This window comes from Arabidopsis lyrata (genome assembly GCF_000004255.2).
Source record: "Arabidopsis lyrata subsp. lyrata unplaced genomic scaffold ARALYscaffold_5, whole genome shotgun sequence".
In the NCBI taxonomy this organism is placed as follows: Eukaryota; Viridiplantae; Streptophyta; class Magnoliopsida; order Brassicales; family Brassicaceae; genus Arabidopsis; species Arabidopsis lyrata.
Window position 1 is genome coordinate 11362991 of NW_003302551.1, and position 14138 is coordinate 11377128.

General features: G+C 36.5%; 2 protein-coding genes across 3 annotated transcripts; one reads left to right on the forward strand and one right to left on the reverse strand.

The window, feature by feature from the left end:
* Positions 1–8175: 8175 nt before the first annotated feature.
* Positions 8176–11436, reverse strand: LOC9313426 (glycine--tRNA ligase, mitochondrial 1). The gene is given in 10 exon segments (XM_021026921.1): positions 8176–8553; positions 8635–8815; positions 8818–9042; positions 9120–9200; positions 9270–9329; positions 9459–9683; positions 9784–9978; positions 10102–10219; positions 10308–10690; positions 11054–11436. Coding segments are annotated over 10 exon segments (2052 nt in total). The 5' UTR covers positions 11405–11436; the 3' UTR covers positions 8176–8320.
* A 192-nt stretch (positions 11437–11628) lies between these two features.
* On the forward strand, positions 11629–13602 carry LOC9313427 (histone deacetylase HDT1). Of its 2 annotated transcripts, none has more exons than XM_021025266.1 (9): positions 11629–11738; positions 11962–12032; positions 12118–12326; positions 12432–12454; positions 12559–12609; positions 12688–12797; positions 12940–13102; positions 13192–13279; positions 13369–13602. In XM_021025266.1, the coding sequence occupies exons 1-9, from the start codon at positions 11726–11728 to the stop codon at positions 13430–13432; spliced, it is 792 nt and encodes a 263-aa protein (XP_020880925.1). In that variant the 5' UTR covers positions 11629–11725; the 3' UTR covers positions 13433–13602. The 2 variants fall into 2 exon arrangements, with proteins under 2 accessions (XP_020880925.1, XP_020880924.1); XM_021025265.1 differs by having other exon boundaries at positions 11630–11738; positions 12553–12609.
* The last annotated feature ends 536 nt before the right edge of the window (positions 13603–14138 follow it).

Consider the following 14138-nt stretch of genomic DNA (forward strand, 5'->3'; position numbering starts at 1 on the left):
GATATATAGTGATATATCAGAAAATATAGTGATATATCTATAGGCATATATCATATGTAAACAACATTATTAAATATTACGATGTAAGATATATATCCATGTATCCGATAAAAAACAAGATATCACGATACGTAATTGCATATCATAATATATTATCGATATATGCATTTAATAAGTGGAGGCCCACAGAATATTGCATGATATCCCTGTCCCCTACGAAATTCTCAGAGGGAAAACTCCCGCATTTATTTCAGGGGAATATTCTTCTTGTTTTTTTGAAAACAAATATTTCTCTCTCTTATTTTGCAAACAAAAAAACTTGTGTATGTCACACTTAATTATTTCTCAAATAATTAGCATGCAGCTAATTGACTCAAAATTTTATCTATATTCTTTTCTTTATTTTAGTTCATTTTGTTGGAGACTTATATAAACGAAAACTAAAATATACAAATGGTCAGACAAACACGCATGCAGTCCATGATAGAGAACGAGAACGAAGAGATTGTGAAATGATTTTCTATATTTCCCAAATTAGAAAAGGTTGTTACAATAGTGTATATATACAATCTACACTAAACCAAAGACTAAACCGTATACATGTATAGTAACTTAACCAGTACATTAAACCGGAATCATATATACATCTAATAGCCCCCCTCAAGCTTGAGCTTCATATATGTTAAGAACTCCAAGCTTGCTGTTGTTTTCTCGAAAAAGAGATAGATATAGAGGTTTAGTCAATATATCTGCAAGTTGATTATCAGTTCGCACAAACATCGTCTTAAGAGTCCCAGCTTCAATGCATTCACGAACTTTATGACAATCAAACTCTATATGCTTTGTCCTCTCATGGAAGACAGAGTTACTGGCAATGTGTAATGCAGCAACATTATCACAATAGAGATATGCAGGAGAACGAAAAGGAACCCTGAGAGCAGTGAGAAGATAACCTAGCCAAATCAACTCCTTGGTAGCCACACTCATAGCTCTATACTCAGCCTCAGCTGAACTCATGGAAACAACATCATGTTTCTTTGAACGCCAAGAAACCAATGAATTACCAATAAAGATGGCAAAACCAGTCACACAACGCCTACTGTCAGGACAAGTACCCCAGTCAGAGTCAGAAAAGCCTCGCAAATCAAAAGTAGGATCAGCACCATAGAATAAACCCTGTCCAATAGTTCCCTTCAAGTATCTCAAGATTTTATGAATAGCCTGAAGATGAATATCAGTTGGAGCAGAGGAGTACTAAGCCAATTTAGAGACTCCAAAGGTGATATCTGGCCTAGTAATACATAAGTACTGCAGTTTACCAATCAGACGTCTATATTGTTTAGGATCAGCAAGAACTGTACCAGTATCCTGAGCAAGCTTCTGATTAGGCTCCATGGGAATAGAAGACGGCTTACAATCTGAAAAACCAGTTGACTCTAGTAAGTCCAAAATATACTTCCTCTGATTCAAAGAAATGCCCTCAACAGTTCTAGCAATTTCAATTCCCAGAAAAAACTTAGGTGGACCAAGATCTCGAAGCTGGAAAGCAGAGCTCAATTGTGTCTTCAACTCAGCTACAAGAGAATCACTGGTACTAGCAATGAGTATATCATCTACATAGACCAGAACCACCAGAAAATTACCATTAACTTCTTTAACAAAAAGAGTATGGTCTCCATGGCATTTGTCAAATCCAAAACCAACCAGAGTGCTTGAAAACTTAAAAACCCACTGGCGAGAAGCCTGTTTAAGACCATAAATGGATTTATGAAGACGACAAACTGCATTAGGAGAGACCTCAATTCCCATTAACTCTGCATAACCTGGGGGTGATTTCATATATATTTCCTCAACAAGGTCACCATTAAGAAAAGCATTGGAGATGTCCAATTGGTGCAAAGACCACTGCATTTTCGGTGCGGGGGATAGAAGAAGTTTCATTGTTACCATTTTTGCAACAGGAGAGAAAGTATCAGTGAAATCTATACCCTCTTGTTGAGTATACCCTTTGGCTACTAGGCGAGCTTTATACCTTTCAATACTGCCATCAGCATGAAATTTGATGGTGAAAACCCATTTGCATCCTACTGCAACTTTTCCTGGAGGCAAGTCACAGACACTCCAAGTTTCAGTTCTTATAAAAGCGCCAATCTCCTTACCCATAGCATCTGTCCATTCCTTGTCATGCTTAGCTTATGAAACTTTGTAGGTAACTTTGTTTTGGTGATGATATTAATGAAAGCACCAAAAGGCTCAGATAGATAAGAATAAGAAATATAGTTTGCTAGTGGATAAGGGGAAGTTTTAATAGGATTAGTAAGAGTATTATTATTATAACAATGAAAGTCCTGCAAGTGGGAAGGCAGTTTTCTCTTCCTATGTGGTTTAGATTCAGAAGGAATAGAAACCAAGGAAGATGACTCATCATGATTGTGAGGAGCATCAGAAGATGATTGCACTGGAGGCAAATGTTCATCATGATTTGGTGCAGGAAGAGAAAAATGAGGAAAGAAAGTTTTGACAGCATCCGTGATATTGGATGAAGCAAAAGGAAAAATTTCCTCATGAAATATAACATGTCTAGAAACAGAAACTGATTATGTCTCAATGTCTAAAAGCTTATAACCCTTAAACCCTGAAGGATAGCCTAAAAAGATGCAGGCTCTAGGCTCAAATTTTGTTCTGTGTTTAGGAGAAGTAGAGCTATAACAAAGACACCCAAAAGCCTTAAGAGAACTATAATCAGGTTTTTCATTGGTTAACCTTTCATATGGAGTTTTATTTTCCAAGACAGGAGATGGTAATCTATTGATTAGAAAAGCAGCAGTTAAGACACAATCTCCCCAAAACTGTAAAGGTATACTCGATTGAAACATAAGGGCCCTAGCTACATTCAACAAATGCTGATGCTTTCTCTCTACAATAGCGTTTTGTTCCGGAGTTTCAGGATAAGAATGAAAACTTTTAATACCTTTTTCCATGTATAAAGAAGTAAATTTCAATTCATTGGCATTATCTGATCTAACAGAACAAACTTTACTATTATATTGAGTTTCAACAAGTTGAATAAAACCAGGAAACACATGCAAGACATCAGATTTCTGTTTCAACATATAAATCCAAGTTGCTCTACTAAAATCATCCATAATAGTCAAGAAATATCTAAAGCCATCAACAGTAGGTACAGAGAAAGGACCCCATGTGTCAATATGAATTAATTCAAATGGTTTACTTCTCATATTATGTGACAATTTAAAGGGTAAGTGCCTCTGTTTAGCTAAATGACATATGTGACAATGATGAGATGATTTATTTATCTTTTGTTTTGACAACAATAAAACTTCAGAAAGAGATTCAATTTTATTCAAAGAAGGATGCCCTAATCTCTTATGCCACATTTCAGAATCAACATGAATACTAGCACAAGCAGGCGTACCTTGTAAAGTAGAAGAAGAAACATTAACAAGAGACTTATCAAGATTCAGCACATACAAATTTGCAACTTGACTACCTTGCCCAATCATTAACTCCTGAGTAAGTGCCTGAATAGAACATGCATCAGAAGTAAAACTGTCTTTAGATCTCAGAGTTTTAGTCACAACACTCACACTTAACAAGTTAAACTTGAACTCAGGGATATATAACACATTATGTAAAGACAAAGCATCAGTAAGTTGAATAAAACCAGTGCCCTCTATTTTCACGGTTTGACCATTTGGTAATCTGACATAGGTTCTTTCTAAAGCTTTGTACTCTACATAGATTTCCCTTTCATATGTAACATGATGACTAGCCCCAGAGTCTATTACCCAAGCCCTATGAGACAACTCAGTTTCATGAGGTAAGGAAGATGTCAACATGTCATAGTAAGTAAAATAATAGAGAGAAAGGAAAGTACCAGTCATCTGGGAGATGGTTGGTACAGAATTAGAAGTCGAAGCTATAGCCTTATCAGGGGATGGAGAGATGGTATTAAACTGGAGCTGGGAGCTAAGATAAGAGATCATCTGTTGGAGTTGGTCTTTAGACATGTCTTCATTCTGCTCTACAGGAACATTCTCTTTCTGAGTGACCATTACTTCTGAACTGGTCATGTTTGCACTGCCCACATAATTGTTCTTCTTAGCTCGTGGATGACCAGGGGGATAGCCATGTACCTTATAGCACTTATCCACAGTGTGACCAATACGAGAACAATGAGAACATTTAGGCTTCTGAGTGTTTCCATGTGCCATCAGAATAGGAATTTGTTCAGTGAGAATAGCCTGAGCTTGAAATGCAGAAGGAGTAGAAACTGGTCTAGTATAACCAACAATTCTCTGACTCTCATCTTGATCCAGAATGTTGTAGATCTCATTCAATCCAGGTCTTGGCTTCATATTAAGTATCTGGCCACGAATGTTATTGAAACTATCATTCAATCCCATCAAGAATTGAATAACACGGCTAGTCTCTGCTTCCTCAAGAAGTTCTTTAACCTGATCACAATCGCATTTCTTCACAGTTCTTGATCTTGTGTTGGAAAGTTGTTCCCACAACGTCTTCTTCTTTGTGAAGTATGTTGATAAATCCAGATCACCTTGCTTGAGTGTCATAACTGCCTGTTCAAGTTGATATTTCTGTGGAAGATTATTAACCTTGAACCTAGTGAATAGATCATTCCACATCTCCATAGCATCTTGATAATAAAGTATACTATCATAAATCTCCTTGTTCACGACATTTAGAATCCATGATTTCACCATACTATTGCATCTACTCCAGATTCGGAAACCAGCATCAGTTTCAGAAGGCCTTAGCAAAGATCCATCAACTAGTCCTAGCTTATTCTTCGCATCAAGACTAATTTTTATCGCAATCGACCAACTGTTGTAATTAGTTCCATCTAGGATATGAGATACAATCGTTAAACCTGGATGATCTGAAGAATGGAGGAAGAATGGATTATCGATCGTGTTGAAATTCATCGATCCATGTCCCTCAGAGGCTTCAAATCTTGAATTCAGCTGCTGTTTCATCATCGCATCTTTAGGATCTTCAACGATCATCGATTCGCGATTAGATCTAGCAACGGAACCACCATCTTCAGGTGTAACACTTTGATTTCTCTGTTTTCCTCCTTTCTTCACCATTTTCGTCGAAATCGATAGTGCGGAAGAACGATTGATGATGATTAAGACGAAGAAACGAAGAAATTGTAGAAGAATCAGAAGAAATTAGGTCGAAATCAACAGAAAAACGCGGAAAAATGCTCTGATACCATGATAGAGAACGAGAACGAAGAGATTGTGAAATGATTTTCTACATTTCCCAAATTAAAAAAAGTTGTTACAACAGTGTATATATACAATCTACACTAAACCAAAGACTAAACCGTATACATGTATAGTAACTTAACCAGTACATTAAACCGGAATCATATATACATCTAATAGTCCACCCATACTAATAAGATACTATATTTTGTCAAATTTCTGTGTTTTTAGTTAATTGGTAGTTTTACATTTTAGCTCTCATACGTTATACGTATAAGTTTTGTGGTCAACTTGCAGTTTACCAATGTGACCCAAAGCCTTACCCATTGGTCGAATCGAATTACAAACATAGAACATGCATGCACGAGCACTTCATTTTATTATGGTAATCTTATCTCAATTAATTTAATATAGATAATATGTAGCTTTTGTTTTGTTGATTTCGATCTATTGCCTTTTTTTTTTTTCTTTTTCTTTTGTTACTGTCGCAGCACTCTTACTTAGTCCGTTAGAAATGACTTGAAACTAGACTATGATAATTAGTAATGACACAGGAAAATTTCTTTCGGTTTTAATTAATAACAATGATAATTAAACACAGATTCGCTAAATAAATTTGATGATAAACATTAGCATTCTCAAAACTGAAACAAATTGTAGAGTTACGCGACTTCAACTTTCTATAATCTATTCTTAATATCAGGCGAGAAATTTACATGCGTAGGATGATTTAACATGGCCATAACACTGCCATATCTTAGATTTTTAAAACACCAATATCTTATAATGAATTTTGAAAAGATTGAAACTTACTAATGATATGAACGTGTGATCACGATGCTGTTCTGTTATCTTTCAAACAGTAGTAGTAAAACTACTAAGACCAATATAATTACAGAGAGTTTCGGTTATCTGAAACACACAAAACAAAATGTTACAGCCACTTATAATTGATAGAGTACTATGGTATATATTGATTGTTCACACCAAACTATGACTTATTCACATGCAAGTTTTTGGGAATTGCTAACTTTGCAATAACGTATATGCGTACCACTAAAAAAGTCATAAAAGTCCTATAGAATATTAGATTGACTGCTGCATAGACCTATATATATATATATTTTGTCGACTGCATAGACCTATATTTTAAAAAGCTTATTTTGATCCATTTTCTATCAAGAATGATGAATCACAATTTGATGTATAAACTCACATATTTTGGGACACTCACGTACGCCTTGAGGAGACCAACCCTAACCCCAAAGCTTTATCTCTCTAGCAAACGACAAGGACAAGACACCACTTACTTCTATGCATGGAATCTTTATCACAAAAAGATCAAACTTTCTTATAACCTTATATCTATATAAATCTACATACACATTGTTTATAATAAACAGCAGAGTGGAATTTGCTCACACTGTTACTAGTACTACATACAAAATATTATTGTATCAGTCATTCACATGTGAAATAATATATGTTGGTCTCGGGCCCGCACCAGAAGTACGAAACCAACCAAAGATTGCCACGTAATCAAGATAATGGCCCACAAAGGACGAAGCCTAATGGACCCATGAGCCGAAGAAGCGGTCGAAGTGGTCGTCACCACTTCGAGAATCCGAAGTGAATGCACTGTGACACGAGTTCGATGTAGAAGACATGGGTAAGTCGGTTCAAGGGCACTTGGGCCAAAAGAGGCGAGGCCCATGAAGATCAGAGTCAACTCAAATTCAAACGTTGAGCATTAAAGCCGAAGAATCAAAACGGACACATTTAAGAAGAAATAATTGTACTTAATTGCTCATTTTAATGTCGTTTATCTATGTATAAATATAGAGGCCAATGGCCATGTAAAAGGGAGCTTCCTCTAAAGAGAGAAATAATATAGTAATTTTCGTATCAATCTATAAGTTTTTACATATTCATTTTTGTCCCTCAAGAATAATCTTTCCCACTTAACAAAATACTTGAGTGTGTGAATCCGACATCCACATTTTGGCGCCGTCTGTGGGGATATTAAGTTCTTGAGTGGTCAGATTTTTTCTAAATAATTGTTGTTTTATTTGAAATATAATTGGTATTACGTGTGTAATTAACTGGAACTAAAAAAATTGGTATTTTATTTAAAATATGGATAGAAAATTTCTCAAAAAAATGGTACTGTCTTGTTTTTTTTGTTCAGTTTTGAGTTTTTTTCTTCTCTTTTTTTAACTTTTTCTAATTGTGTGTCGTCATTCGAGTCCCAAACTGGGAGAGGAAACGAGTCATTTGGGATGTTATCGACATAAGTATATATGGGATGTTACGAGAAACTTTTCATTGTTGGATGGAGCTCAAATTTGGAATAATATATGCTAGAAATTTGAGATAGTTTTATTTGGAGGTGGTTTGAGGTCATTCAAATGGTTGAATTGATAGTTAAAAAATATATATATCTGGCCAAATATGGCGGAGCTAGGATACTGAGCTGCACAGTGCACAGCACACCCTTGCTCCAGACCGGTATGGAGGTATCACTCATGGCCTCTTCATGTATTTTATCTTCTTAATTCTTTTTTTTTGCTATTAAACCTTATTTTCTTGTATTTGAAAGAAATACCTTTCTATCTATTGCCTCTCATAATGTATTCCAAAATCTTGTAAACACTTGAAAGGAGAAGATAGATAAACATGTTGATTTATCAGTTGGATTTTCATCTAGATCACCCTAAGAGCTAAAACTTGATATTGATCACTCAGTTTTAGATCCTTGTTTAATGTCTTTGTGGTAGATGTAATAATTTTTTTGATTGGAATGTTGTTTCCGTACAACCTTGTACCTTTTTGCAAATACTTTTACTTTTCCTAATATGAGGACTTAAAGCCCAATCACTCTTTAACGGTTTTCCTTTTGATTTTTATGACTAACATCTGATGCTCAAAATATAAGCTATCAACCATAACGAAACATTTGTGCTCACATTTTCTTTTTGTGACTCCTTCCCTTTTTTCTTCACAACTACGTAATTAAAAGTGCTAACTTTTGTTTTTCATTTTTCCACGATAATTGAAGCAGCTAGTTACTCATCTACAGCAGCTGAAGAGTGGTGAGGGAAACTAGCCCAGACGTCTTGCCACGTCATCTTCCCCTCTGCGACTGAGCTAACCACGGAAGCTGCCTCCTCTAAGCTGACTCGAACTTGGTCTTTGCTGTCTCTTTCTCTGATTGTCACTGATGTGTCCGAGTCCACTGTTATTGCCAATGGCACTCCAAGCTCATCGGTTCTCGCGTATCTCTTCCCGATCGATGTACCTGTTCACACATGTAAATCTTCACTCGCTCTCCTCCATTTCAAAATATTAAGAACTTGTAATTGTCAAATTGTTTACATACCAGTGATGTCAATCTTATGTGAGATGCCAACAGAAGCTAGTTCCTTGGAAATAACTTTGGCTGCTTCCTCGAATTGTTGGTTCTGAACAAGCGGGAAAACCGTGCACTTGATGGGTGCTACAAGAGGAGGGAAACGGAACACATTCAACTGTTCATCACCTGTTTTGCTTCGTCTTGTGATATGAAACAGTGCTCATACAAACAATATATGATCCGACCAATCCCAAATGATGGTTCAATCACTGAAGGAGTGAAAACCCGCTGGTGCTCTTTCTTTTTCTTCTGTGAGATTGACACCATATTCTTCTTGATGCTCACGTTTTTCTCTAGGGTACATACGTAAAACTCTACTTCCCCTTTGGATTCCAGAGTTGCTTTCATCTGCATAGCTTCGTCTTCATTCATCGCCTAACAAAACATTACATAAAGCATCACCATCAGACAAAGAAATATGTTAGTAAAACAATGGAATTCAGTCACTCTACCTCTAAAGATTCAACCACATTCTTTTGATTTCCCTTGAACGCAAGACCAAGTTCTTTCTTCACAGGAGTAATCACAAGTTTCTGAAATAACAGAGAACCCATATTAAGGACAAGTTATAGAGACAGAGATAAAAATATGGATTAGAATACCTCTACTTCTTTAGGTTCTGCAAGTTTCTCTTCAGCCACAAGAGGAACGCCACTTTTTTCCTGCCATACAACAATGGATCCATAATCTACTTTAGTAAATTAAGATAGGAATACCTCTGGGTTTTAACCATCAATTCTCTAGCTGTCATATGAAATGACGAAAATAGAAGTAAAAGGTGAGTTTCTTACTGAGTGGGCACATAAGTCGAATGCAGACCTATCTGCAATCCCAACACATTCAATCCACCCATATGAACTCTCAATTTCAGCATCCCAACAATCTGCAGCATAGTGGGCCATTTCATTTGCTAGATGCTGGCGGAAACGCAACCGTTCCTTGTCTATGCCAAGACGGACAAGGAAAAGATACACTCTCCCAATGAAGTAGCCTAGAGTTTCATTGTTCACAGTTCCCTATTCGAATACAGTTGCAGGCATCAATAAGAAATCACAAAAAAGTTCTGTGGGAGTGCTTAGTAGAATTAAGTAGGCGCAGATGAGTACAGATACTGACCTTGGCAACAGCTTCGCCAAGGCAAAATTTTTTGGCAGATTGGCCAGACATTTGTTCCTCTCTTGGAAACATCAGGAATTCCAATTTTGCTACCTCAGAGAATTTCAGATGTGACTTATTCTCAGGATCAACAAAATGCTCAATTTCTGCCAGAGTGAATTCACGAACTCTAAGAAGCCCTTGACGAGGAGATATCTGCAAGTAATATGCTACTTATTGAACCCAAGACATAATAGAAAAAAGAGTCCCTTAAAGAAGATTGAGATAAACACATCCAATCTACCAAGCTAAGTAATTGCAAAAAAAAAAACAAATCACCTCATTTCTAAAGGCCTGACCAATTTGAGCAGCAGCAAAGGGAAGTTTTCTCCCATTGTAGTAATACAAGTCCTTAAAGTTCACAAAAATGCCTTGTGCAGTTTCAGGCCGCATGTAACTGACACACAATAAAAAAAAAGAAACTTGATCAAAAACCAAGGACTTAACTAGCTCAAGAACACTTACAACATGAATAAAATACTCACCCGGGACTCGAACCAGATGGACCAATGGATGTTTGAAACATCAAGTTAAACGGATAAGGATCAGAGAGAGGGTTCTTCGTGTCTGGAGCAGTAATCCCATACTCCTTAATCTTAGCACCAAGCTGTTCAGTAGAAAAATCTTCCATGACAGCAAGAACATCCTTCAATTCAGCAGCTTTCTCACCCGAGATAGTAAGATCTTTCTCTAACTTCTCGTTACAATAATCCTTAAGCAAGTGATCCGCACGGTAACACGTCCCAGTTTTCTCATCCTTAACCATAAGATCAGTAAACTTATCTACATGTCCAGATGCCTTGAGAACAATCTCTGGTGTCACACATGGACAATCCACTTCTAGCATATTCTCCTCAAGAATGAAATGCTGCAAATAGAACCAAATCAATCCCGTATAAAGACCAACTCAACACAATCTCTACTCTACTCTATGAATCATGTCAAATTTTCCTCAATTACTACTCACATCCATATGAACAAACCTAACACAATCTCTACTCTACTCTATGAATCATGTCAAATTTGCCTCAATTTTCACTCACATCAATCCCAAATAAGAACAAAACCTAACACAATCTCTACTCTAATCATGTAAAATTTACCTCAATTTCTACTCAAATCAATCCCATAGAAGAACAAACCTAACAAAATCTCTACTCTACTCAATGAATCATGTAAAATTTGCATCAATTTCAACTCAATGAGAAATAAGAATGGTGTTGTTGCTTACTTGACGCCAGAAGCTAAGAACATTGGATTTAACAGCACAACCAGGAGGACCATAATCGAAAAGTCCGGCGACTCCACCGTAGATTTTGAATGAAGGAATATAGAACAAACGCCGCTCAAGAGTATTAACAACATTTTGTCGAAAAGCTTCACGGTTATGTAAACCATTTCCGATACTTGCTTGAAGCTGCTTCTCAACGGCGGATTTCTCAAGCTTCAATTTATTGAGCAGCTCAATAGCAGCATCGATCTCCGGTTTCGCTGCTCGCGAAGCCTTGAGAGCTCTGACGACATTCCCTTGAGCTTCGACGGAGGAAGATTTCTCCGATAACGATTCACGAAGAGTCTCCATTAGAATCTGATCGGAGCAATGTTAAATTTTTCTGTTTTAAAATTTATTTTATACAAAAATTTTGTAACAAAATTGCGTATTTATATTTTGACAAAAAAAAAAAAAAAAAAAAAAAAAAAAAAAAAAAAAAAATTGCGTATTTATGAAAACGGCGTCGTATGAGAGAATGATCAAAAACCCTAAAGAGCAAAGCACTTAAAACCCTCTCTGTTATATAAATAGTCTCTCAAAACCCTTTCTTCTTCTCTTTCATTTTTAGCTGCTCATAAACCCTAAAAATCCTCTCTTTCTCAAACTTTTTTCCTACCTCGATTCTTAGCTATGGAGTTCTGGGGTAATATTCTTCTCTGTTTCAGTCATTTAATCGATGTTTTTGTCTGAAGCTTATTGGGTTTTCTTAAAAATCTGTTTTTGAACTCTCTTCTGGCTGCTTCCTTGTGTGTGTAGCTTCATCTAGGGTTTACATAGAAATTATTATCTTGTATAGGAAATAGTGTGGTAGGGTTTAACTTGAAGCTGTTTATTGATACTCATGTTGATTTTTGTTATGTAATCAGGAATTGAAGTTAAACCAGGGAAGCCAGTTACAGTGACTCCTAAAGAAGGCACTCTTATCCACGTTTCTCAGGTTTAGTATCAAATATTATTATTGATTTGATTCTGGGAGTTTATAGAGGTTTAGTGTAAACAATCTTGGATCTTTCTTTGTTTAGGCATCGCTTGGAGAATGTAAAAACAAGAAAGGAGAATTTGTGCCTTTACATGTTAAGGTTGGTAACCAGAACTTGGTTCTGGGAACTCTATCAACTGAGAACATCCCTCAGCTTTTCTGTGATTTGGTATTCGAAAAGGAGTTTGAGCTTTCTCACACTTGGGGAAAAGGAAGTGTCTACTTTGTTGGATACAAAACTCCCAACATCAAATATCCTTTGATGATGTTTATTTGTACTTTGTTTTGGCTTTAGATAGTTTCTTATTGATTTGAGTTTCTATGGTTTCCTTAATTCTTAATCGATTGTGTTCTCACTGAGGGAGGAGAATACTTTTCTGGTGAGTTTGCAAGATAAATCTCTTTCAAATCAATTATTCTCTTTGTAACTGTAATATTTGCTTGGTTGCTGATGATTCGTTATGTGTTGTATTGACAGATTCAGAGGAAGAAGAGGAAGAGGTTGAAGAAGTTCCTGCCACCATTACTGCTAATGGTACTTAAACTAGGCAGAGACTACTTGTTGCCTTGATTTGTTTTCCGGATAATTGGTAATAACTAGTTCCATTTGCAGGGAATGCTGCTAAGGCTGTAGCAAAACCAAAGGCTAAGCCTGCAGAAGTGACTAAGACTGCAAAGCCGGTTGCTGATGCTGAAGAGGATGACTCTGATTCCGACGAAGGAGTGAGTTGCTATAGCTTTCTGTGATATGTCTTTTTGTTTACAGTAATATGTGTATCATACCATTCCAGAATAGTGAGTGAGGAGAGGTGGCATTTTTTTCAAGTAATGTTAGTGACACATTCTTGTGTTATGATTCTTTCAGATGGATGAAGATGATTCTGATGGTGATGACGATTCAGAGGAAGAAGAAGAGACACCTACTCCTAAGAAGCCTGCATCAAACAAGAAGAGAGCAAATGAAACTGCCCCTAAAACACCTGTGTCATCAAAGAAGGCGAAAGTAGCAGTTACTCCTCAGAAAACAGGTAAAGATATAAACCATTCTCTTATATTATTCACTGAATTTTGGAAACATAAGTACCCATCTGAACCTCTTTTGTCTTCTTTGGAACAGAGGAGAAGAATAAAGGTGGAAAGACCCCCAAGCCTGCTACCCAGAGCCCAAAGTCGGCCAGTCAAGTCTCCTGCGGTTCATGCAAAAAGTGAGACACTCTCTTTCTCTAACGTCCTCTTCACTGCTCAATATATCTGGTTCTAATAACATTTGCTTATCGGCTTATCTTTGTGGCAGGACTTTCAACTCTGGGAATGCACTTGAGGCTCACAACAAGGCCAAGCATTCTGCCGCCAAGTGAAGTGGTTTCTTAGAGCTTATCAACTATTCCTCTGTTTTGTGTTTTGAGTAGGATCATTATGATATCTTTGAAATTTTGCCTCTAGTCTTTATGAAACCTTCGGATTTTCATCCTTTTTTTATAACAAGTCTTAATGAAAGAGTGCCAATTGGAGTCTTATCTCCACTATATTTCAACATTCTATCTAGGCACAATTTGTTAATTTAGATTAGGTTTTCACCATTTTCTATTTCCACAACATTTTAAAAATGATCGGTCCTTTAAGCCAGCAACTAAGTTCATGAACAAAGATGCCCTGTTTTCCCATCCTTTGTTATCCGTATTACCGTTCTGTTGTTTTTGGAAAAGGCCACCTTCAACGCTCTTGATACTAAAGTGTATGTAGTAGATTGCATTACTAGACTTAAGCTTATGGCGCGGTTCTCTATCAGCTTTACGGGTTTCAACTTTCAAAACCTATCTTCTTGATCTTTACTGTTAAAGAAGACTTGAATTGCCCACTCTTCTTGAAAAGTTGCCAACTCTTCTTGAAAAGTGCAAATTCAGTAAATAAACAAAGCCAATCATTTTCACATATGTCCTGCTCCTGAACCTGTCAAAACATAACACATCCAAATTGCAGAAGAGTATATATCTCCAAGCGACTAGAGTAAACACAGAGATGGTAATAGTACATACAAATGTATCAAATATCAAATACTTAATT